The sequence below is a fragment of the Haliaeetus albicilla genome, chromosome 19, assembly GCF_947461875.1.
Source record: "Haliaeetus albicilla chromosome 19, bHalAlb1.1, whole genome shotgun sequence".
Lineage (NCBI taxonomy): Eukaryota > Metazoa > Chordata > Aves > Accipitriformes > Accipitridae > Haliaeetus > Haliaeetus albicilla.
Window position 1 is genome coordinate 13,273,828 of NC_091501.1, and position 26,835 is coordinate 13,300,662.

At 37.6% G+C, this 26,835-nt stretch overlaps 1 protein-coding gene across 6 annotated transcripts in view; it reads left to right on the top strand.

Annotated features, from left to right (window-relative positions):
• Positions 1-26,835, top strand: part of CACNA1C (calcium voltage-gated channel subunit alpha1 C) — a 490,677-nt gene that overhangs the window by 75,835 nt on the left and 388,007 nt on the right. For all 6 annotated transcript variants that reach the window (XM_069807710.1, XM_069807711.1, XM_069807713.1 and 3 more), the window contains exon 3: positions 1,987-2,092. In XM_069807710.1, the coding sequence (XP_069663811.1) occupies positions 1,987-2,092 (106 nt within the window). The remainder of the gene's footprint in view (positions 1-1,986; positions 2,093-26,835) is intronic.

Sequence of the window (26,835 nt, forward strand, 5' to 3'; positions counted from 1 at the left end):
ATGTAGTGTTTATAAATGTGAAACACTTCAATGACAAGTAACAATATCAAAGGGTTGTGATAAAGTGTAATTTTATTCTGTACTCTGACTTTTCCTAATTGCTAAAAACTACTGAGAAAAGCTTAGCTTAATTTGCTGAACCACTAAAGTCTAAGCATAGTCGATATTAAACAAATATCAAATGGTACTTCTGTGGTGTTTCTTACCCAAATACTATAGTGTTAAGAGCCTGAAGATGCAATTGAATATAAGAAAAAGTGAAATCAAGTAATTACTTTATTTTGCAAAGATTTAGCTGTGTATTTAATTTTCTGCTATGTGTGCAGTTATTTGTAGATTTTATACCATTTTATTTTTACAGTGCAAAAAGAGACTAGAAGTAAAAGAAAATATGCATAAACAGTGCTAAGTTAATGGATAATAATCCTGTCAAAACCAAAAAGTCTAGGAAGGAAGTGATTAAGAAAAGAAAAGCCTATGGAAATTCAGGTCTTTATGCAGTAAACACTATATATACAACTTGAGGTATCTGAGAAGTCGTGTTGATTTCACATGTAATCTACTTACCCTGATCTGCTCTTCTTCCTCCATATTATCATATAACTCCTGTTGTTCATAGGTTTAAGCACAGTAGTCTGGCAAGTTTGGAACCTTTTCACTCTTCCATATGTGAAATGTAGAACGTATCTGAGCATAAACAGTGGTCAGGTGCGTGTATATGTTGCAGTTCAGGCTGCTGCACATCCTGATCTCCAGTTCTTTCCTGCTAAAACCTGCTGAGAACAGTAGTCTGCTGACCAAAATCATACATGCTGTGTTGACATTTGGCAGCGCTGCAAAGCCAGTCCCATGGTAGATAAATTCATGCTCAAATGCACTCTGTGGCACAGGTTATGCTTGGCATTCTCCCTGTCCTATCCTGTTCTTCATTCCCCTCCAGAGTACTGGCGAGTTATCCCAGAGCTAGTCTCAAGGATATTCTTGCAGGCAAGTAAATGTAGACAGACTATAAATCTGGTTTCTAGTCTGTTTGGAGACGCTTTACAGCCATTGAGGTTAAGGAGTTCACCAAAGTAGATAAAGTACGGTGCCAGCATATTGGTCAGTAGCAAATGCCCTTTGATTCCAATGGACAGTCAGTGGGGTATCAAGGTTGTGCAGGATTTGTTTGTTGAACATCCCAAATGTTTGGGTTTTTTTTCCCTGATAAGGTTGATACCGGGCTGAAATGCCCCTGAATTGGTGTTAGTTTCTCTGCCATAAGGAACTCTTAGTTTGCTGGTGTCCCTAATATACATGTTTGTTTTCCCTATGATGCCAAATGAAATGCAAATAAAAGTAAAAGAAATACTCCCTCAAATAATTTTAAAGCAAAACAAGGATACACGACAATTTGCAGTATAAGCACATTTTGGACAAAGCCATGATTTTTTGTCTTAACAAACTTTATCATCATTTAAACATCTTCTAATTGAATGTATGCATGTATTTCTTGGGCCCTTGCATTTAACTTTGAGATATGAGAGAGAGATTGAGAAAGGGGAAAAAAATAGAACAACAAAACCCCCCAAAACTTTTGTTAAAACTATTGCAGGGTTTGTAAATGCAGATGGAAAAGACCAAGAGAAACTAATCATAAGAGGAAAGATGACAGTCCTTCTAGAACAGGCTTCTGTTATTAAAGATAGTGCAGCCACACTTGAAGGAAAATAGGGAAAATGTGATCTAAATAAATAAAAGAAGAAAAAACTTTTAAGAAATCTGTGTTTACTCTGGCACGCGACTGGCCTACACTGCTTTTGACATATTAGGAAGATTCTTGGCTGGGACCTCCTAAAAGCACTTAAAAAGGCATATGTTTCTTTTCAGAATATAAGGGGCTTGGAATGTTTTCTTTAAACAGAATTCTTATAAATCTTTTATTATTTTTTTTTTTTTATTTGTGTGTGCACATTTTGGAACAATTTCCTTAACTCCATTCCTCAGACCATTTGAAATAATTATTTTACTGACTATTTTTGCCAATTGTGTGGCCTTAGCTATCTATATCCCCTTTCCAGAAGATGATTCCAATGCCACCAATTCCAATCTGGTAAGTCCTTGATGGTGTTTAGTCTTAGTATTTTGAAAGTCCTTGTAAAAAGTGACCAGAGAGACTGTTGAAGGTAGGGAACATAAATATATCCTCCAAAGATGATAACATAATAAAGTAAAAACTGTTTTTGAGTGCTATGTCTCCTATTCATGTTAGCACCTGTTTCAGTTGAGCTGGCTTTAGAAAAGAATGTTCCAAAAATTGTGCGGGTGCTGTATGTGATGTTTTGGTTAACAAATTTCTGCATGCTGCAAAAGTGCTTGGTAAGTTTTAAACTGCAGGTATTTGTGGAAGAAACCTTTTAATCATGGATTATATGGTGGTTTTTGTCTCAAAGTGCTATTGTGAAATTGATTCTGTTCTCCTCCCAGGTGACACATGAGAACACAGCTTGATGACTAATTTCTAGAAAGTACACTAATGCTTGCATTTCAGACACACGTGTTTGGTTGAACAATATTTGTGGGTTTGTTTTTTTTGGTGTGCTGTGTGGGTTTTTTTTGTTTGTTTGTTTTTCCTCCCCCTTGTTGGGGGAATATAGCTTTTCCTCTGTTAAGACTGATGCTAATGTTGGTAGTTTGGGATACATCTGTCCATATAAAAAGGCGAGAGTGTTTACTTTTGGCTTGGCATGAAGTCATAGCAAAGAATTCTGTTCAGTAAGAGAACAACACAAAACAGCTCTGGAAAGCAATTCACTGAATTGGCAGAAAACATTTTTCTTCCTCTCAAATATGTGAACAAATCTCCTACTTGTCCAGTTGGATCAGGATGAAAACTTGCTTCCAGAGTTTGAGTTGGGATGCTATTTCCAGATTAAAATTTACTGAGACATAAGAAATTTTAGAGCAACAGAGGAGGAAAACAAAAGCCATACTTCCAAAGTAGGGGTAATTGGGATGGCTGACGGACATTGTAATTAAAATGATGCATGCTGTTCTTGGAAGTTAGTAATTTGATTAAATATCTCTTGAAGTTGTATAAAACAAATTGGGAACTTCAGGATTTTGCTGGAACAGTACTTCTGTGGTTAAAAACAAAACAAAAAAAGAACAAAAAAATTGTAGTGTAGTGCTCTTCCACTGCAACCCAGTAAAGAAGTTTAAAAATAGGAGGAGGAGGAGATAAGTGATTGTGAACTTTTAACTGTTTTCTATATTTACAGAATATGTGAGTTGGTCTCGTTTCTATTTTGCTGCTATCTCTTTGTTAGCTTGATTTTTAGTGTTAAACAATGATGAATTGTGGTGTGTATGTTTGAAACACTTCAGTATGGCACCTTTGAAAAATTACTATCTTTTATTAAATAAAGCAGATTCACTTGATCCTCTGGCTATAAAAGACAGTAAGTTGTTTATTGCATGTTCTGACTTGCAAGGTTGAAAAAGGAAAATGAGGCAGAGTTGAAGGTTAGAGGGCTCTTAATTTGTCTTGAGTTTAATTGGGTGTGGATATTTGCCTTATATCAGTGAGGAGTCTGCTGGCTAATGCTAGGTTGGGAGTATATTCATAATTGACTGAGGTATACTGAAACTGTTCTACCATCAGAAAATATATGCACCTTGTGAGCTGTTGCTGTTCTGCATCTGTTTTCCAAGACATCTTTTGAATCATTTGGTCAACTTATCAAAACATTCATGTTATTTGTGAGTAGGATTTAAAAAAACAACAGCCAAGCCAAATTACTATCTTGGGAAAGTTTAGAAATGTTATAGCCTTTAGGATGAAGAGGCATTGTTAATTTATATAAATAGCTGTTTCACAGAAGTGAGGGGAGAAGAAAGTAAAATGGGGAGTCTGCTTGACCTTACTTTGTTCTTTGGATCTTAATGGAAAAAGTAATTAAAAATGGAAAATGGGATACTTAGTATCCCATGATGGGCTTGTACTAGTGGAATTAAGACTCTGTTCTACACTATAGATCAAACCCTGGAGCTCCAACTGCTCATTAGCCTTTAGTCCTGTGATTTCCTGTTAGTCTCTGTTTGTGGCTGTGGTTGGTTGGTTTTGTGTGTTTTGGGTTTTTTTCTTGTTTGTTTTCTCAGGGTGATGTACATATATCTTGGCATGTATATACTGCTGTTGGGAAACAAACTTTCTGAGTATATGTCATATTCTGCATTCCAGAACTTTTCACAGAATTGTGAAGAGTTGTACGTTGTGATCAGTTAACAAAGGACTAAGCAATAGGGAAGGGAAGTGGAAGATAAGGGTGAAAAATTTTTTTTAGTTGTGTTTTGGAATGGGATGAAAGAATAGATGAAATGTGGAGTTAAAGGAAAGCTATTCTAGATGGCAGGAATTGCAGAAGAGTTGGACCTTACTCTCAAAGACCCAAACTGTACATAGAAGGGACTAGAAAGAAGCTGGGGGTAATAATAAGTTCCTATAAAAGCTCATGTACTCACTTGATTTTTTAAATTTCTCTTTTTCTACCTGTAAGCATGTACTTTGCAATCACATTTATTTCATAGCCATGAAGTCTAGAGTTCCAAAGAATACAATCTGAAACAGGAAAGGAGCGTGTCCGCAATGTGCGCATGCAGGCTAACAGCGTGCACAGCTGCGTGTACTGTGCAGAAGTGCGAGTCTGACTGAATGTATACAGAATCCTGCTAGCTGCCCAGAAGAAAATTTCACTTGTGTAAGAACTCGATTCATTTCCATTTTGCGGTTTAGTTTTTTAGGGGTAAAGCTACCACAGAAACTTGTACATTCCTGGTTTCCTGAGCCATCTCTAACTTCCTGAGACATGAAGAGACTATCTACAGAAAACATATGATGAATAGTAAGGGTTTTACAAGGTCTGAAAGTGATGACACAACAGTTTTCCTATAAGCTGCCACTTTTCCCTTAGGGTCCAAGTATTCCTTCTCTAAGGTTTCATCATAACTTTTCAAACAAGGCTTTCTTTGGGGGCTGAGGTAAAAAGTCAGTCAGTTGTTTTCAACAAGCTAATGGAGTAGAGGGTGGTTAGAGAAGAGAAAGCAATTCTGAATAGTGAGCAGCGGCTTTCCTTTTCTCTGTAAAAGCAGAAAAATGATAGCTAAATAATATTTTGATAAGTAATTGCTCTGTATGAATTTCACAGATGTCATCAGCCATTGATCAAATAGGATATACTGATTGCTGTATGCCTTCCACAGAAGTCTTGAGGAGACACATGCCTCATTTGCCTGTACAAAACCAGTAACTTATAGTCATATATCCATTTTAATAAGCCTTGTCTTTAGGTGCAAGACCTATTTGATATGATGCCACAGTAATTAGTATGGGCATTGGAACTAAATACAGAAGAGTCCAATAAATAATTCCTTCCCTTTTTGTGCTAGCGAGGAATTGTGATTAGCTGTTATGTATTACAAGTTTAGGCCAAATACCACACGGGTGTTCTGACTGGTTCTCCGCAATCTGGCTTCCTTAATAATAATAATAATAAGTCCTATAAATCCTCAACCCATTTTATCAAGTCTAGGGATGGTAACTTGGACTGTGAAGCACTTTCATTTTTCAAATGCACATTTACACTAAACCCCAGATTTCATATTTTTTATGTTCACTGCAGTGTCTTTGTCACTGGCTTTAAGAAAAATGCCAGAACAATATAATGTGGTAATAACAAACGCTTGAAATTGGCTTCAGCATTTTTTATGTTTTACTTCTGCACTGTGTTCACTGGAAAACTATTGAACTCACACAAATGGAAGGGAGTTGTATTGGGCGCAAAATTTTTTTGGTATTAATGAACTCTGCTGAGACTTTGCTTAAATTTACAAGTGAAGAAAGCTCATGCATGACCCTGTGCAAAGAACAGTTATGTGTTCTCTTGATGCAGTCAGGAAAATTGGAGCTAGTTTGAGGGGAATTAAAGTTAGCCTGCATGAGAGGCTGTAACTGATACAGAGGCTTTCTGCTTGTTATCCTGCAATTATGCATTAGAACAGAGATAACGTACATTTAGGAATAAAACTATAGGCTGCCTAAGATAGGAAGCTGAGAGGAAAATGCTTCCGTCACTTTACTGGCAATTGCAAATGGCACAAGCCTGCTCAATGTCACAGCATGGCGATAACATAATGAGGTTAAGACCAAGGTTTACAATACGTTCTGAGGAAGGCAACTCAGTCGGTTGTTTATGCTTTGGATAAATAGCAGGAGAAGATTCCTTGTGTTGTTTTGATAGTTCTGCTTTCCCTTCCTTGTCCTTATTACAGGAAGGAAATCCTGTTGTACACTAGTTAAACACAAGAGATCTTTTTTTAAATTTATATATGAGCTTATAATGGGATGTCACCTTCAGACTAATTTGTTAAACCTGAAACAGGACCCTGTGGAAGGAAAGATGGGATTTCTGCTTGCTTGTCAGTGCTTGTGCCAGCCAGTGTTTGTGGGAATGCCTGCCTACAGAAAAGGGGCTTGCCTTTCAAAGGGGGTTTGTCTTTCAGGAAGGTATGGCTGCTTTATTAACTGGTGATTATGGTAGTATCCAGTTGAGCAGGTGATTCCTGTTCAGAAAAGAAGAAAATGTTTTTAATCCTTTTGCATTTGCAGCAGACTGACCCAATAGGTGTGGATGTGGCTATATATATTACATTTCTGATATTGGTATAATAAACTTCAGCATTTTTTTTATACCAGAGAATTCTGGAGTCAGCATATTGAGCAGTCTCTCAGGTTTTCTTGTGCAAAGTCAGAAAGCGTCAGAGAGGAAAGTGAGGGTGAAGGGGTCAGGAAAAGAAAGGATGACTTTTCTGGATAAGGAAGAATACTGCGCAAAAGCTTTTGGATCTCTTGTGTCATTGCTATTGTCCTCCTGTGTGACAGTTCCCAACTAGTAAGTGAATACAGTGGTGAGATATGCTAACATTAAGGGTGAGGTGCAGGGTGGGATAGACTGGATACCAAGCTAATAAGCTCTGATAGGTTTATTAGCTTGGGCCTCATGCCAGCATTGCTACAGCTGGGGGAAGTTATAGAATTTTAAAAGTGAGGAGTAAGCGACAGAAGTCAGAATAGAGGAGCTGAGGAGGCTGGAAAGTGACTGAAGTCAGGATGAGGAGAAGACAGGAGCTTGTTCCAAAAAATCCTTGAGGACTTTCTCCAGAAAGATTGCAAATCACTGACTTGTGTGATGCTAAGGAAGTTAAATATAATGGAATTTAGGCTCAACATTTCCCAGAAACCCCGTCTCTGGCAGAGAGAGGCTGATACTCAGACAGGGTGGAAGAATAAGCATTGGGTTTGAGAGGAAGACATTCAAGCTTGTCTGCTGGTTCTGGTGTTGGCAAACTGTGTCACCTTGGGTGAATTGCTGTCTCGATTTTCCCTTCTGTAAAGTGGGTTGGTTACTGCTTTCACAGTAAAGGTAATTAGTCAGTGCCTTTCACCATGCAGACAATTACAAGCGATGCTGTAGAAATGACTGTCAAGAAAAGAATAAAATCTGTAGCAACCAATTTGAAGCCAGTGGTCAACTGAACAAGAAAGGTAAAAAGTAGGATGGAGGCCTCATTTCTTTTCACTGGTGGGGGCAGATTTTAATTTCCCAAAAGAATCACGTAGGACTGCATTGTCACAATTTTCTCATGTGTGTTGAATTAATTTGAGGGGGACTCAACTTTTGCTGCTTAAATTTTCAGGCTTTGTATCTTTCTTTTAACATAGCGTTATCATTTCTTAGGCTTTGTGAAGATGAAACTGGTAAAGCAGAGATTTAACGCCTGTGTGTGTTGCTAGCAGGACCAAACCTGTTGGGTTCCCTGGGCAGGCCTTGGCCACTTGAGTTGTCTGGGTAATCAGCAGTGGTAAGAGGTGGTTCTCTGTGTGGACCAGGTGAAGATAGGATTGGGAAAGTTTGGTGGAGGGATTCAGAGGTGTTTGCCCACAACAGATGAATGCCAGGTTCTATTCCAGGCTCTGGAAAGGAATAGACTCAAAGGACTCTTCTGTATCTTTGGAAAAAGCTTTTTCTGGCTCTTTCTTCCAATAATGCCTCTTTCTGAACCTCCCCTCATCTGAGCTATAGTTGTCTGAGCTATAACTCTTCCTCAGTTCTGCCTTTTCTGTTCCTTTTCTTTACTGGACTTAGAGTCCATACGTCAGTTTTCTTATCTTTCTACCATTTCATTAGCAGTTTTCTGTCCTGCACAGGTCTTGCTGTTGAATCCCAATCAAATTCCAGCCTTCTGCTTCCCTCTATACCAGTGGTCCCAGTGTCCTCACCCAGTCTGTACTTTTTGTTGGTTACCATGTCTTGATCTGCTCTAGGATCTCTTATGTCTGCATGTCCCCATTTTTTGTTACTTTTTTAACTCATTATCTTTGCTTTACCAAGTAATTTTTCTCCTTCCAGTCTAGCTTCCATCAGACATGTCCCTTTTTCCGTCCCTTTTTCCATCCCTTTTTCCGTCCCTTTTTCCTCCTAACTGCGGTCTCCCCTCCATAGTGGTTTCATATGTTACTCACCTTTTTTTCTCATTTGATCTCAGTGCTGTCGTCTCTCATCTTTGGCTCCCTGACCACTTCTCTTGTTAATTCTAATCTTAAATTGCTTTCTGCTCCTAAACCTGGTTTCTGTAACCAAGCTATCCCAGTGCTCCTTCCAGCAGCTTCTTTCTTACTTTCCAACACCATTCTCAACAAATTGGTCTCCCAGTCTGAGCATGTCCCTGGTTTGGCCTTTTGCTTTTGATATCAGTAGTGTTCTTCCCAATGATGTCTGCATGCCAGTGGTAGAAATACTGAGAGAGCAGCCCCAACTCGAAGTTCTGTTGCTTTATTCCAGCATGATTCAGACCAGCTGAGAACAGTTATTACATAGGTCCTTGAAAGCCGTTGTAGCCCTTGCTCAGCTCTGTGGATGTGACACATACATTCTGGTCTGCAGAAGCTGTAAGATGCCTGATTAGTGTTTGTAATGACAATTTGGGTGTTAAGTCTTAGCAAGTCTCTGTAGAGCCTGTGCAGATGGAGGTTTTTAAAAGCCAATATGGCCAAACTTAAGTGGGTAGGTGAGGCAAAAGAAGCAGCCCTGACACAAAGGCCAATAATTTGGCAGTTCATATGACCTTGTTGCAAAGAATATGATCACTAAAGAAAATAGTTGCTGAGATTTATTTTTTTTTAAACTTTGATAAATCAATGGATATTGTAAACTTTTTTGTCTGAAATAGTGCACAAATATTCAGCCTGAGACAGAAAACAGCCTGGAAAACTGTAGCATTAAGTGGTAAAATCACAATTAAAAGCAGCTGAAAACAGTACCTTAATAATGGAAACTGTTGGGTAGCTTTAACAGAAGTAGTGCTAGAGATTCACCTCCATTAATATCTTCCATATTAAAATGTAACATGGTGCTTCACTGAATCAGTGAGATATTGAAAAGTGGCATAATAGGCTTTCAGAATTAAATAATGAATTATATATAATGCTGTAAAGATATCAAGTACATTTACATTATGCAGTCTATAATGTAGTAAAGAAGAGGATTAAGAGATACAGACCAAGGGGAAAAAGTAGGTTTCAGAATAGGATTTGTGCCTTTGAGGCAAAATTCAACTGTTCAACAAGGGCTGTCCTGGTTTGGAGGAGCTGCAGAGGAAGGACCTTTGTACAAACAGCCACAAGATTGATAGAAGAAATGGATACTCCTATTTGCTTACAGTAGGACTGTAAGTGTAAATTGTGTAAGTAGGACTGTAAGTATAAGTTGTGGGAAAAAAAAAAAATTCTCTTACACAAACTAGTCCACATTCATGAAACAGTAACTTGAAATTTGCAGGTTGTATGTTTCTGTGTAAGTGACTTTGAAATTTTAACTATATATTTTGGTTCTGATTGATGGTAACTTTATTGGTTTAGTCCAAACATTAAGCCATTTATCCCATTTCTTTAGACAGCTCTGATTACCATTTTCCCTTTCTTTATGTGTAAGCTTTCTAAATCTCTGACTTATCAAGTGTGTTTTAGTTTTTTTTTTTTTTTCAGGTGGTAATCATTCTTGTTTACCAAACTTTCACTGTAGGATGCCTTCCTCCACTCTCCCCCCCCCTTTCAGGAAAGACAGGAAAAATGTGGAAGCAGGCCAAATAATAAGAGATTTTTAAGTACTGTTGTTTTCACTGTAGTCTAATTCCTGCCCCTGCAAAAGTAACAGTCTTTTAAAAGCAGTGGAAATTTCCAAAATAACAGGTACTTTTTGTATTGTCTTTTTGGTACAAGTATCTTTATCCCTCTGTAAGTCTGTGGCATGTTAGACTTCTGTTCGTGAGTTTATTGGAATCCTTTTAATGATAGGAAATAAGCATCCCTATCTAGAAATTCAATAGATGGTTTTACATATTATCTTTAGATTCCTTTATGTATAGTTTGTATTATACCACATTCTTGGGTTTTCAGTCAGGCAAACTTCCCATTGACTTCACTGGCGTTTACTTTCCTGTCACCCAAATCCATCCACTAATTTAGCGCATGCTACTGACAAACAATTGTTGGAACATTGGGCTTTGCTGACAAAATCATTGACTTTAAAGACAATACTCCTTGTACTTGTGCAAACTAGAAAAAAACCCAACAACTTTTCATAATTCCCTTAGAAATAAAAGAATGGATGTGCTGCTTGCCAAGGCATAGAATTGCCAGAAGGGAAGATTGTTTTGTATGTTCATCAAAGTTTTGACTGGCTATTCCTCTTGAGGACAACTCCTATTTTTTCCCTTGTTTTCTAACTCCTAAAACATGAGGTTCCATATCTCATACCAGTTCTTCAGTACTCCTGGCTGGATGACAAACAGCCTGTACTTCAAAGCAAACTAAGACCATCCTTGAATTTCACTTTTGAGAAATGCTGGACAACTTATAAATGAGTTTGTCTACAACCTCATGGAACAAAATCTCTTTTCTTCTTATCATTGATAAGCATAGGCTCTTCATTGTTATTGTATATTTCTCTATTAAGAATATGATGTTGGAAGTCCAGTTAGGGCAAGACTTCTGGTAAGCAGCAGGAGATGTTAATGAATATCTCTTCAGTATGTTGCATTTCTGGCAGATGCTGAGAAGTTGGTGCAGCAGGTTATCTCCTTAAGACATTCTTAGCAAGTTCTGTTTCACCTAAGCCTAGGCAAGGGAGCTGGACCATCCTTGGACTGCAGTATTTTTATAAACTTTTGCTATAACCTTAATAACCTGTAATGGTCTGTGGGACACTAAGGAATGCATATTTTGCTTGGTTGAAGCACTTTAATGGTGTATACCTGTAGAGTTTTATACATGCATGATATAAATTGGTGTCTTGATGCTCATAGTGAGCTTATCCATGCAGACCCTAGGCTCTAATGCAGAACACCTGGCCAAAGGAGCATACCCACTCTTTGAAAACTGTTACCTTCCTGTGATTGCTGGTAGTACGGTTTCTTTACAGTCTCTTTAACAGTGGTGTCAACACCTTTAGCCCCATGCACTGAATTTGGCAATGGCAGGAGCAAGATGCCCAGCTCCCACAGTATAAGCTTTTCAGAAGTGGCATGTATGTGGTTCCCCAGCTAGCTGTGTTGGCAAGTGTGCAACTGTTTTTCAGGCTGTCCTGATAAACTTGCATTGATTGAGAGTTTGGGGTTTTGGAATTCTTCCTCTTCTGCTGGCTTGCTATTGTCTGTTGCTTGTAAAATTTATATTTAGGTAGCTTATATTAGAAACTGAAGCAATCATCTTTTGCATATGATTATCTTCATCTGGTATGTTGAAATGTTTTTCTAGTTAGCAATAAATGTGCTTAATCTCTTACTATTACTCTTTGATCTGAAGCATTTGAAAATGTTTTAGTTCTATTACATACCCTCAAATATAAAACCTCACACAAAAGTGGAACTTTATTGTTGTTGTTATTATTTTTATGCATTGAAAACCACTTACAGTGCTGTTATCCTTGTGTGGCCTTATTGTTTGTTAGAGTCACTTTAAAACAAGAATCACTGTTTAAATGAGATTATGCAGCCAGACATGTGGTCACGAAAGATTTTTAAAGATCTAGTTGCATAATTGTTTCACAATCTAAACTTTTATTTAAAAACAAACAAACAGAAAGCTTCTTGTCATTATGGTCACCAAGATAATGCCTGAATCTGAACAAAAGGCACATCAATGCCCTTCAGGAGTAGTTGGCTGAGATGAAAGACTGCAAGATGAAATAACATCGAAGAGAATGAACAGCTCCTATTCACCTCCTTTAGCTGTTAAGGCTAAATCATAACAATGACAAAATAAGATCTCAAACACACATAAGATTTGTACCACTGTAGTGACAGATATTGGGGCATTTAACTGTTAAGGATTGTTTTTCTGTAGAATGAGGAAATCTGTTGCCTCTGCTCTTTAAAGCCACTGCTGTCCTTGCAACAAAGGGAAGGAAATACAGGATTTCCAGCTTCCCAATTCTATTAAATGCCTCAGGAGCCTTCTGAGTCCAAGAAGCTAACTAAGCATTTGCTTGTGCAAATACTGAATAATCATGAGCAACTCTAGTAATGGAGCAGTACTATATTTTCATCTGGAGTTTTCTATAAAATCCAGTGCTGTATGTCAAAGTCGGGAGAACAGTAGGTAAAAGTTGGCATCTGCATCTAGATATCCAGGCTGGATGTGCAGTGGTGGTGTACACCTGATGATGCATTGATTTCTACCAGCAAGAAACTGATAAATCTCCTTTAAACCAAACAAGTTGTCTCCTAATTTGCATAAGTCATTAAGCATGATTTATTCTTCCTTTATTCAACCTGAACCAAGTTTTATCTGTGAATCAAGTCACTGACTTTTTTTTTTTATAGCTCTTCTTTAACATTTTCACTGTATCCCACTTCTCATTTGACTTCTCATATTTTTTTTTATCCATCTCAGGGATGTGATGCTTTCATCCTGACATAAGTAAGTTCTTGTTTATAGCAGTTCGAACTCAAGCATTACCTTTTACTCAAATTAAATGTTTAACACATTTTACAACACACTTGAAAATTGCATTCTAGTTTCAGCCTCTTTTTTTTAATATAGGATATAAATATTAATGTCCAAATCTATTTTGTCTCTGATTTTCATTGTCCCTATGATAAAACCAGCAGTGCTGCTACTTTGTTTTCTTTTTGAAGCATCAGGGTGTTACATGCAAGTATTTGACAGTCCATAGGGGAAAAAGCTAGAAACAGATGAAGCAAAGTTGAATGTTTTAGCCTTTCAGAGGCTATGAAATATGAGAATGTGTTTGAGTCTTTCAGATGATCTTTCTGTACTGAAATCTTACGGAGTGAAAGAAAAAGAGGAGGAAAAATATATATGCTAAAATGTATTTGTAACTCTCAGAAGGTCTAATTCTGCTAAGTTTTGAGCATGTACATAGCAGTAACCTTACAGAGGACATGGCTATGTGAGGGACATGGTGTTTTAAAGGTTTAAAGAGCAGGAGCTAATCTAGGGAAAATGCAATGCAGTATTTGAGAGAATTAAGTGCTGATACAACTATGGAAATGTTTCTGATAAATATTTCTTGAAATAAATTTAGTCCTGGCTGACAGCTCCTTTTTGGAAATGTTTACCTTTGCTTTCACATTTCAATACTGTATTGAAAAAGGATACCACAGAGATATTGATCCCTCTTTCAGAGGAAGAGAGATCACAGCTTGTATTCAAGCTGCTGCTCATGTACTTCTCTGCTCTATTCATCTTGGTTACTCAAGTCATTTTCCATGGTAGGCAGGTAACATTGTTGGGCTCTGCTATGAATCTTAAGGAGCGTGTTTAAAACAGCCAGTGTTTTTTGTGGTTCATTTCCCCCCTTCCACCATCCAGACCTGAACTAACATGGTCCCAGCCTGTGTGCCTGCTGCTGCTCTTCAATAAAATACAAAGAAATGTTTCATTGGATGATAGCTTATTATAACTTATACACTTTTCCTTTTCTTAAAAGAATAATAATTTGCAAAGAAGCATTTTTGAATCACTGGTTCTTCAGTATGTCCTGGTGTTTTTTAAAAGCCTCTGTGGAATTAACACATTGAAGCAGAACGTATGAAGAGCATGGTTCCATCTTTGCTAGGATGCACTTCTGAGATCTTGGGAGCCAGGGTTATGGATGTTTCTGGGTGGTGCCCACAGCAACTCACATCACCAGGAGGCTGTGTAATTGTCAGAGGTAGGCCTTGTCCCTGTCATTCCCCATCTCTAACAAACATACACGCTCATACTGACACAGACGTTCAGGGTAACAGGCACCAGTCTGGAGGCTTCTCCCTTGTCTCTGCGTGCAGACACAGCAGCAGCTGCGTGTGTAGGAGTGCCTTTTCCTCTCCCTTGCACCTTCCCTCCTGTCTCACTGGGATGGGTAGCAGGTCCATTTAACAAGCTGTGCAGGAAAGGAGGCTGTTTGCTTTTGAAGTAGTGGCAGAGCAGGTAAGGCCTTTCACTGTTCTCCCATGGGTGACTGTTTTAAGCTTTGATCAGGAGCGTGTTGAAAATTGCCTCTAATCGATGCATCTGCATATATGGACAGAGGGCTGAACACAGCTAAATACAGTGATAACCACGTTGTTCTGTGTGCCTCTGGCTGTAGAAACTGATGTGCCTTTACTGTTCCAGCCAGAAGGCAAACTGGGCTCAGCAGAGCCTTTGACCTTTTGAAAGCATGAAAATCCATAGGGAGGTGAAATTATTCCTTTTTCATTGAACCGCCTAAAATAGTGGCCTATGACCCCTTGAAAGTATGTCTGACCCTGTGGGACTGGGGAGGGACCAAATGAACTAGACCATAGCAGGACCCAGAGGTGAGCACAAATGCAAATTTGGAGGTAAACTCCATAGATCAGACTACATTGTGAAGTGGGAGGTGGTGATTTCAAGCATCTAGTCTTGCTTTCCGCTGGTCATATAAATTCATGCAATAATTACTCTGTCAAGAAAAGGGAAGCTGTATACAGCATATTTGAAAGGACAACCTCAATTCTAATTTAAAGCTGTTTAAGAATAATGTAACCTGAAAAAAGGTAGAGGTTTTTTTTCATTCCTCAGTGTATTCTTCTGCTACTATACAAATTCACATCAAGAATAAAAATGTTTTTCCTAACTCCATGTAAATTCTGACAGATTATGCTTGAGTCATGGATTAATTGTCCCTATTATAAGGACCATAACTTTTTCTATGTTTGCACTATTTCCTGATGATAATCCGTATGTTTTTTGTTTTTTTTCCTCCTGAAAATACTCATCAACATCATCTTTGAAGGATGGACATTGGAGGTAGATAAAGTTTTTAATAACGTTCTCACTAGCACAGCACAGACAGATAGCAACTCTTCTCTGGTTCAGCTTTTTCTTTGGGCATCCTAGAAGCTTATTAACCATCTTATCCAAAAGCTTTGCCCTGATGCTTGTGTTCAGTTGACCTTGGAAGTGATCTGGAAGCCACCATGAAGAACTGTTGCTCTCCAATATGTAATGATGGTTTGGTAAGTTTAGCCTACATTCCTTGATCCCGGATATATGCCTTTGTGTTTCAGTGTAGCCAAAAACATTCTTCAATAGTTCCCAATTCTCTGATAAATACTCTTAAGCTTGCACTGCTTTAGCAAGATCGGAAGCATTCAAATTGATCTCAGTTGGTAAGTGAGTCTCACCCAAACAGCTTGCAAACAACATGCTGTGTTTCTTCTGCTGTTTGGCTACTCCTGTCATATCTCTACGTCTTCTCTTCATCTTACCTGCTGGGGCCCCATGTTGTATACAAGTAATTATGGAGTGAGTTATCCTGTTCTGCTATAAGTAAATACATTTTAATTGGACTAGAGAGTAAGAGAGAGTGATTGTGGGCTTTAAGTCTGTTGTATTTACTTGCCATATTAAAACCTGTTATTTTAGATCCTCTGGTCTGAATCAGAAAAGCAAGAACTGAAAGGTTGTAAACAAATCCAGGTCTTGCTTTCTAAGACATAGATGAAAACATATTCTTCCTCATTGTACATAAGTGAGAAAAGCAGTAATGTTGTAAAGCAAACACTGAGGGGAAAATGGCTCATAGAAATAATGTACAGAAAAAAAGCACCAAGTGAATTTTAAAAAGCCCTCATGTTATGCCTGGCCAACAAGGATTGTACAACAATTTGTTCAGATATTTAATGCCAGGAAAAAAAAAAAATCATTCCTGCTTCAGGATATTTGCCATTTTCTTTACAATAGTGAAATACTATATAGAGCCCTAAATGTTTTGGAATCTAATCTCATCATGTCCATCAAATGACCATGCTCGAGGTATTTATTGATGAGCCTGGATAAATCCTAGCTGAAGAGAACACCACTTGTCATGGAGTGAGTAAAATCCTGGGCATGATGCCAGACTCTCAGGGACAATTTTGCCTTGATGGCATATAGTGATTTATACTTGTCTATGCTTCCATTACTGAGTGCTAGAACAGGAAGAAGGGAGGAAGGAGGAAAGCAAAACCCCTGTATTCTCACTGGGATTTTTTTTTTTTTTTTTTTTTTACTTAAAAATTAAAATCTTCTCATTGCCTCACCATTTTCGGGGGGGGGGGGGGTGTTAAGTAGACTACTAGCTTCACTTGAAATGATATAGTCTATGCTAAACATGAATCAGATATGATGGTTGTGATGATTTTCTCACCCTAAATTATTTTTTTCATGCTGAAATACTCATAATCCTGTGACAATAGAAGCTAGTTTATATTAAATAATCTTAGACTGGACTGCTGGAAAATAGACTGAGTTCTTGGTAGAATTTTTCTTGCTACTCAGTGATGTTTTGTTTCTGTGGGCAAAATTTCATTTTCCAGTCTGCTTTCTGTGAATCATAGAGATGTCTATACACCTTAAAGATGGAAAATGACCACCACATAGAAGCCTTTTGTGACTTTCAATAAAGCTTTTTGTTTTGCTAGCTTATTAAAATGAATTTTTGCATTTGGGAGGTGACTGACTTGTGCAAGGAGCAGTAGTTTCCACCTATTTCCTATAGCCTCACAGGAAAATAGCATTCCCAGACAAAAGTTGAGTCAGGAGAGAGAAATGACTCATTCTCTGTACTGCTCCCCTCTGACATTACTTCATGAACAATCAACAGGTTTAGTCTGAAGTATGACTGTTGTATGAGAATGCAGAAAGGTTACATTAACTCTAGGGGAGAATGGAACAAGAATTTGGAAGAGAAGTTGGTTGAGGGTTAATAAATAGACAAACTGCATCAGGCTGAGGAAATCCCCTGAGCCGAAAATAATTGAAGGCTGGGAGCTTACGCAGGAGAGGTACATGCCTGTCCTGTCATTGATCTTCCTTTGGCTTTTGATTATGGTCACTCTTGGAGGCATGGTACTGAGTTAGATGAACCTTTTTTTTTTGGGGGGGGGGGGGGGCGGGTAATTTTGGGATTCAAAATCCAGGAAGAGTCCAAGACTTTTTGTTTTATGGTTTTGTGGCCAACCTTCTGGTGGCATAGAGGGAAAGGAAAGAAAAGGAACCAATCTATTTTGAATACCTGAGACTCATAATGCTGAAATTGTCTTTTAAGGTCAGTAGTCTTTGCCTGTTAGTGAATTTGGTTTAACAGAACATAATTGTAAGTAAAGCTGAAGATTTGTGGCTTGTTATTGTAATTAAATCTGAGGAAAGAGGAAGGCTCAAGGTTGTCAGCCGAGAAGCTCATCCTGAGATAGCAATGTAGGAGCCATCAAACTCAGGTAGACATCTGAAAATGCACTTTTACCTCAAATTGCTAATTTGTTGGTAGTAAGCTTTGGCTTCACACATATTGTGGACTTAGATCTGAATGAATTTGGGAAATGAAACCTGAATGTGATTGGTTAAAACTATTCATAGGGAATTTTCTTCTTTCACATCCCTCCACATGGGAGAACTCTTCCCAAGAACTTCGCTTTAATTCCCTCTTATTGGTTTCTTAATTAGACTGGTCATCAAAGCTGGTTTGTAAACCTAAAGCACCAGTGATTCCTGCCATGAGGTAACACTGTCCAGATATATTTAAGGTGGCATTGCTAACAGCTACACTAAATTCTGTGCTTTCCCGAATCTTTCAGGATGCTGTCATGGATTGTCCAAGGTACTGAAGGTGAAAGTAGTCTTCATTTTGGCAGTTCAGTAATTGTGAAAGAGTATTCAGCAAAAATTCTTCATCTCAGGATGGTACAGAGAGTTGGAAGAGTGGTATTAAGCTGAGATGGCAATCTCAGCTAGAAATTGAGGGGGTGGGAGGCAGATAACATCACAATGCTGGTTTATTTATTTGTGATATAGTCCTCTATTCAAAGCATATCTTCTTAAATCTAATTTTGTTTTCACACTGCAGTTAAACAAGAGAAACTGGAAATCTCTGAAGTGACACCATGAATCCTGCATTAGTCTTGGCAATGTAGTGTCACAAAGAAGCTGATAACTTACCATCAGACTTATGACTTTTTTTCTATTCATGATGTCCTTCAGTAGCTTTATTTCAAGGAGTTTTCAGTGGAGAGTTACATACAAGGACTATAAAGGAGATGGCAGGACCCAAGACATTTCAGTCTCTCTCCAAGGAAAACAGACCTAGCAGCATGGTCTAGATACCGTCCCTATTTTCATCAATTCCCTAGCAAGTTTGAGTCCAGATATAAGTGTCCCAGATATCAGAAAAATGGATCTCTCTAAGGCCTCAGAAACCTTGCCTGAACAGAATCCTCTGTCTTTCCAATAAAGTTCCTGACTGGGGAACTTTCTTAGAAGACAGCTTACAGGAACAGGCTATGCTTACTACTTGTGCCACAGTATCAACAAGTGCCAGCTCTAACCACATAGGGATATTCTACCCATTTTTAACAAGGATCTGCTTCCCTTTTAGTGTTTTAATTTTCTACATAGAGGAAGCACAAGCACAGCTTGATGTTTTTCCAAGGTGGCTTAGCCAGTTCACCAACTGTGCAGAGGTCATACTGTAACCCATTCAAAACTGGGTATGTAAGAACTTTGAGGCAACTGCGTTCACTCTATATTAGTGATGAAAGGGAATTTCTCTGGGCTCAGGAATTAGACTGGGATCAGCTCTGTAGCATCTAGGTCAGTCTCTAGTGTTGTCTGAATTGAAGGTCTGGATGCTGACTCTTTATGTTGGAAAATATCCTGCTGGTTTTGCATTTGGGTTTGGCATTTCCCAGATTCTCTAGGAAGACAGTTCAGCAAAATTATTCTGAAAGCCAATAAAAAGAAGCTGAAAATGTTTTTTTTAGCACACTAATATATCACCAGGATGTCATTAGAATCCAGACATTGATGCATTTCCAAATCCAGATCCTTTTCTCTATACACACGCTTCTATTAAATTTTACTGTTAAATTTATCTTTTGTTGATAAGTTTTCTTTTATGGACCACTGGTGGTTGCTACTGATCTCCTGAGGATGTTAAAGTAATCTAGTAAAACCTGGAACCGCAATTCTGAATTTCTAAAGATGGGCAAAGCAAAACTGCTGTGTTACATAATGTGCGGTTGGATCTACTTGACTTCTAATTGGCCGTTGTTCTCTCTATATCAGCAGATGTGGAGGGTGATTAGCATGAACCACTTTCTGCATCAGTGAATTTCTGGGAAGCACAGATTCAAAACAGGACAGAAACATAAGAATGTATCACATAGGATCAAGAGTGTCCTATAATGACTCTTCAGGTCACCAGATCTTCTTCCTGGACTTACCCTAGGTTCAATCACTGTGGAAAATGTTGATGAAGCTGCTTTTTTTTTTTTATGGCCTATAAATCTGACCAGAACTTTTCTTGTTATTTCATTCCCATTTTCACAACTTTTCTAAGTATAGAACTGTCATGAAAAAATAATCATCCAGTCACAACTTACAAGGAAATGAGTAGTATGCTAATTGTTTTACCACGTTTGCTTTCACTTCCAGCATTGGAGTTAGGTACCTGGATTTAGGACAGGCATCAGCTCCTGTTTGACACTTACTTCTTCAAAAGAACAATTTTAACAATGTCAAGAGAAGGTCACAGAGCCCATAGAAGTATCATCTGGGTTATAGTATTTTCCACTTGTAGATTATAAGTGTATGTATCATGACAATGCCTTTGTCATTTTTAATAATAGTTAATATAGTGATTTGAAGAAAAGCAGTTCAGTTCTATTAGGAACACTAATTATACACTTTTGAAAAGACTCTGATAATACATAGGACAAAGGAGTTATAAAATGGTTATAAAAATCCATGAGTTGAAACTTTGTGCTAAGTGATTTAAACTGATAGTCCTAATTCAACCAACAGAAATGAATCTAGTAAAAATCTATATGACCTAAATTATGTGAATAACACTTATAGGCTCTGAGAAGGCTCTGAGTATAAACACTGATAACCACTTTTTTAAAAGAGTACTTTAAAACTGCAGAAGAAAAGGTTTTTATTTTTCTCTCCAAGTTAAATTAAGCCATTAGCAGAAAAATAGTCACTAGCAATATAAATTATGTGTTTGTTTCTTGAAAGAACGTTATTGGAAAAAATAAGGAAGCTGCATTTATTAATATTTATCTGAATTTTTTTAAGCAACATGTAACTACATCAACACGAGCAAGATAATGTGTAAATACTGATTTTTTGAATTGTTACCAGTTGTGAGTTGGTTTGTTGTTTTTAAGGGGTGTTGATGCTCTCAGAGGTTCTGTGATCCTTCCATTACTGACACGATCGTTTGAGGTACGGTTGGCAAGATATTAGTTCTGAACGTATATCAGGGCTTGCTCTTTAGGACAGCATGTCTACATGTGTGTTTGGGAGGGTGGAGGAGAGTCTATGGTCATCACTGTTCAGGTGAAAGCATATCTGCTTCTGATAGAGGTTTCAGAATTGGAAGAGTAAGTTGAATTTCAATAGGCTGGAGCTGATTCTAGAAGCATTTTGTGTATCCTTATGGAAATATCTTTAATACAGATTTAGGTTGAAGCTGTCTTCTTGGGTTTGCTATCTTGAGTGAGTGCAGCCACACAGTGAAATAACACTTGAGTAGCACATAGCACTTGCATTAGCAACACAGAGTAGTGCACAGATTGATCTGTGCCATCTATGCCATTAGACTGCAGTAAAATTATTTAAAGAATCAAAGCCGCTAGGAGCCTTAGCGGTAGGCCAGACACCATTCTGCTAGGCATTATAGAGAATAAAAGATGATCCCTGCCCCAAATCTTTCAGCATAGCGCTTGGAAGAAGCAATCCTGTGTAACTCAAACAGTTTTCTCAAAGTGCTAGGTTCTTTTTCCTAAATGTGAACAGAGAATGTATGTATCAGTAGAAGCTGATATCTGAGCGAGTTTATCTGAGTATCAAGAGCTGTCTTGAAGCAAGAGACAAGTATCTTAGGAAGTGGCATATATCATAGTGAATTACTGCTTTACATGCCTATATTTAAGAATGCATGAGTTTACATGGCATTTTCAGTTTCTTAAGCTGTGCAAAGTTAACAAAACAGGAGGTGGGAGTTTCGGACTACTCTGTCACAGCACTTTATCTGTCAGTGTAATATTGTTGTGTTTTGGGTTTTTTTTTTTAAGCTACTTTTTCTTAAATGGTGCAATTGGAAGAAGAGGTGTCTGTTGGCTCTTGCATGTCTAGAAGTACAATAAAGTACCATTGCCTCAAAACAAAATATAGGAGAATATAAGAAAGTCACTGGAATTTTTTGTGCTTTATAAAATTAGTTCTGAATTACGGTAACTATGTTTTCACCTGTATCTACTGAATGTAAGACAAAACATATGGGGAAGCAATTTTTAATAGAAAATATGCAACATCATTCTAATGATCTTATAGTGTTCTCAATAGAATAGCTTGTAGGCCATGTCAGATTCTCTTTGTTTTGTGAAGAGGAAAAAAAAAATGGTGCTAGTGTTATCTTCAGGCCATGTTTAATATTACTTTACTGCTTCTTTTTATTTTCACCGGAATATGAATCCTTAATACTTGTACCTTAATATCTGATGCCCCACAGTGAAAGTTTTGTGCCACCTTCACTGCGTGTCACATTTAAATTTAAGGCAGCAGGCTGAGATTTGACAGATGGTATTGCCTCTATGTACTCTTAGGCTTGTTGCTCCTGAGGTTCCAGTAAGTGGCATGTGCAGGTGCTCCTTCTTGTCTTATTGTGAATAAAGCTAGTTAGGACTTTGAAATTGCTGATACATACTTGTGGGACCCTCCTCTCCTGTGTGCTTTATATAACGTTTAATATTTCAGTTATCAACTATTCTGACAGGCTAGCATGATAGACATGACCACTGGCTTGAAGTGAGTTTTGGCAGAGATGGGCAGGCTTTCATTTTAGAATTTCCTTGACGTACACTACATACTTATTCAGCTTGTGTATGGGTAGGACAACATGATAGGACTACAGAAGAAAAAATGTCATTTACTTTTCAGAAGAGGACAAAGTAAATTTAAAACAAGCTGAACAAAAACAAACAGGAAAAAAAACCCATAAAGTGGGATTTTGCCCAGGCTTTACTGACCCTTTCCCTTTGCCTGGAATAAATGTCATGAGACTCCACTATGTTACATTGCTGGCAAGTGTTCAGACCCATACTGGCTCACTGAGGATTAGAACGGAAGAGCATTCCCACTATAATTACCCAGTCCACTCTCTACAAAATTTCTGCTTAGATTTTGTATTCAGGTTCTCCTTGTGCCCAAACCTCCTTAATTTTTGTGATTTAATGTTTGAGAACTGTCACAACTTGAACTGATTAAGCACCAAGAATCATAGATATAGCCATTTGTGAGTGGCTGGTTTGAGACTGTAGCCAAAGGGTTATGTTCTTTAATTTACCAAAAGTTTCCAATCCTGTGGTGCTGGAATTAAAAATAAATCAGGAAAGTGTTTTAGCTGGAGAGAAGGAACAATAGGCATGAGGACAGTAGTCTCTCATAGCCTTCAGATAATTTACAGGTGGATAACAATTCCAGATTGGATGAAGGACAGTTTCTTATGAATATGATAACTTTGTTTAAAAAATAGTAAGAGTGCCTGTTAAGGAAAAAAAAAAAGTCTTGTAACTAGCAATTTGAAATAACGTCATCAAGATAAATGGCATCCTTATTTTGTGGCCCTTGCAGTTCTGCTTTCTCCTCCCTTCCTCAACCTTTTACAGCAAATGGGATATAGTCACTTTAAATTCTCCATCCTGTTCCTGAAGTCTAAAACTTAGAGGGAGATTTGTTATTACACATTTACATGGTATAAAATGATGATGTAGGATCAGGACAGAGAATGAGAGCTTTCTGCTAGATACAGAGTGATTCAAATAAATCATATAAAAAAATGTAATAATTCAACTTCAGTCATTGTAGTGAGTCACTGTCCTGAAGACTTTATGTTCTGACACAGTAGTGGATTAAGCCACACTCTTCCATCTTTTCTTCATGCACGACAAGTCATTTGGAAGAACTGTGCAGCTGGCAGAGAAGAGGTGTGAGCATGTCTATCTCCTTGACAGGCCTGACACTTTTCCAGCTACATTAGGTAAAATTAACTGATTGACTAGGGGCAACTTCTAGTTTGTGCCAGGATAAGGAAGAACACCTTGAGCATGATTTTCCTTCATTTTGTTTTCCATAGACTTTATAGTACATAATTGTATTAAGGGTAAACATATTTGCTAGCAACACAAATATTTTTGTTTTCTTCACATGTGAATCTGTGCAGAAATTTGTAAAATTCTTATAAAGATGTTAAACTGTAGGATTTATTGATAAAACAATATGGTAGCTGGACTTCAATGCAATAATGTAATGACTAGCACAGTTTAATTATGCCACATATTTTGACATAAGATGTTTGCCTGTTGATATCGGAGAAATTCCTTGCATCTCTATACTTCCCACATGTTCACAAATTTCTAATCTCATCCAAGGGTACGATGGAGATTTTGTACTTTCCTACAAAATTTCAGAAACTGGCTGCTACCCAATATAGGTTATCAGACTAGATTAATGATTTGACTATATTGGACATTACATGGGTTCTTAGGATAAGATTGTTATTCCCTTCTCTGACTTCTTACTTATCAGGGTGGTGAAGCTGTCATCCTGTGGTTGTGCTTGAAATTCAGTAGTCTGAATATTGTTGTCTTTGATACAGAATGTCAAAAATTTGTATTCTTGGTAATACCAATGCCAAGAGTTTAAGATCACAAAGGAAGAATATAGGTATTTTTGTGTCCATATACGGTGTAATCTAAGAGGGATTTTTGAACTTCAGAATGGGAACACAGGATTTTAAAAATAAGCACAGAGCAGTGCGCTTTAGGGTGCTTCATGAGAACATTGCAATTGCCACATTACAAAAGATACTGGCTTTCTTGTTCACTATCCTTCCTTAGGTAGAGGATTGTAATGGTATCTGAATAGAAGAGTGGAAGAGGCAAAGCCATTATAATGTGCAAGGTTATCTGAGAAGGAAAATATTTTTCCTTGTACCAGTTGGCTTAGGCTCTAAAAGATGTTTTTTTCATGTGCATTCCTTTTAAAACCTCACTGAAGTTCTGAACTCCCTCGTTTCTTATGGCATTGAGTTCCAGTATTGATATAAAAGCTTTTATTTATTTAGTCAGGCTTTTCTGCTTCACCTGTCAAATTTTCTAGATGTATCATGAAAAATGAAAGCAAAACATGTCAAATAAACTTTGAAAAACTACTCTTCCTTAAAAAAAAAAATAATAAAAAAATCCCAATTTCAGTGGCCTTTATTATTCATCCTAAAAATTAAAATAGGAGCTGTATGCTCAGCACTTCTGAAAATTAAACCACTGCTTTAGATGCCTAAGTATAGGCATAGAATGCTAACTTCAAGCAGTCACTTTACAAATTCTTGGCTTTGGTTACAAATATCAGTGAATACAGGTAATAGTGGAAGTAAACCACATCATGCCAGAATCTAAATAATGAAAAGACCTGTATGATAACAGATCTATTATGAAATAGATAATGAATAGAATCTATTATGAAAGCATGAAGGAATTATTATAATTAACCCAATATAATGACTGGATAACACACGAGGACATATTTTAAATAAATACTTTTTTACAACATAAATATTTGGCTTTGGAGCACATAAAGGAAGAGGGAGGACTTAGAGCTTTTTTTTATTGGGACTGGTGGAGGCAAACAGGGCATCACAGAAGTTACCAAATAGCGGCAATAATGCGTCATTCTCTTGGCCACCCATTTCAGTTTGGAAGGTAAACTTGTCTGCCTTGGGAATCGTGCTGGTATACTAGATAGTGAAATGTGGCTGCTGAATCACTGGCAGACACTCTGCATGCTGCTGCCAGAGCTCCGGGGTCAGTTACCTGCAGTCATGTGAAATGGCAGAGCAGATCCCTTGATGCAGCAATGGTTTTTACACTGGATGAATCCGAGTTATTGCCATATTCAGTTGTCTCCAGGTTTGCTTACGAAATCAAACTCTTCTTCCTCCCCACCTGGGGCAGCAATGAGCACAAGGCACCTGTCCTCCAGTTGCTCCAGTTCCTGCAGGTCCCAAGGGATGCCTGTCCTTCTGCTATTCTCAACCGCCCCATTACCTCTTTCTTTTCCCTGTGCTAATACTGCTGCTGTCAGGATCACGACTTAATCAAAGAACTGGTTGAAGAGCTGGAGATAGTAGGATGATAACTATTTCTTATAATGATGGTAATTTTTACCAGTCTATAATGGCAGAAATTCATAGAACAACCCTCTTTACACAGGGCTAGGAGAAATTCAGCTAAGTGAGGGAAGTCTAATTAGCAGAGGTGTTTTGATGGCAATTTACATGGTTTCGTTATTGTGAGGCTTGAATGAAAATAGTTAAAATGTGGTTGAAAGTCAGATGGAAAACCAAGACAAATCTTAAACTATAAAATCATCCTGGAGAAGACTATTTAAATGCATTTTGTTGCAAAAGCAAATTGAATAAACAAAATAAAGGTACTAAGTTTGACACAATAAATCATAGAAGAGAGCTAATTCATTAGAACCTAAAAAAACTTTTAAAAAATGGAAATTCTGTCCAAGCGCCATTAGTCGATTGGAGCACAAGTTATGACACAACCTGAAAATAATATTTGTTAAAAGATTGGAAGATAAATACAAACAATAAAGTGCTCTGAAGATATGATGTAAGGTAACTGAATAAACAGAACCTTCTGCCCTAGTAATACCGAGAGAATTCTCTATATTGCAGGAAACGTTGAGGAAATTGCTCATTTGAAAATATTTTTTTAATAGAGAAATTTAGTATGGCCCCAACTTGAAGATAGAACTTTTGGAATAGAGTTCGTGTCTTTTTATGTATTTGCAGTTTGATCTGCTCCTTGACTGGCTCAGGATTGTTTAGAGTTTTTGGAACGGTGTGATGGCAGTTTGCTGATTTTTTTTTTTTTTTTAAATTTTTTTTAATTATCTTTTTTTTTTAAGTACCTCTAGTAATAATCAGAATATAGGGGATAAATGAAAACACCAGAATCAAATTATGTTCAGAAGCATTTTGAACAGATGGACAATAACCGAGAAGTTTGGGTCTATATTCCAAAATCTGGGATGATTCAGGATATTATTTTATTTCCAGTCAGTTTCTAGATCTAAAGTGTGAAAAGAAATGGCAGATATGGGTGAGGAAGTGTCATGCATCCACAAAAACAACTGTGATCAAAGACTTGAATTTGCCA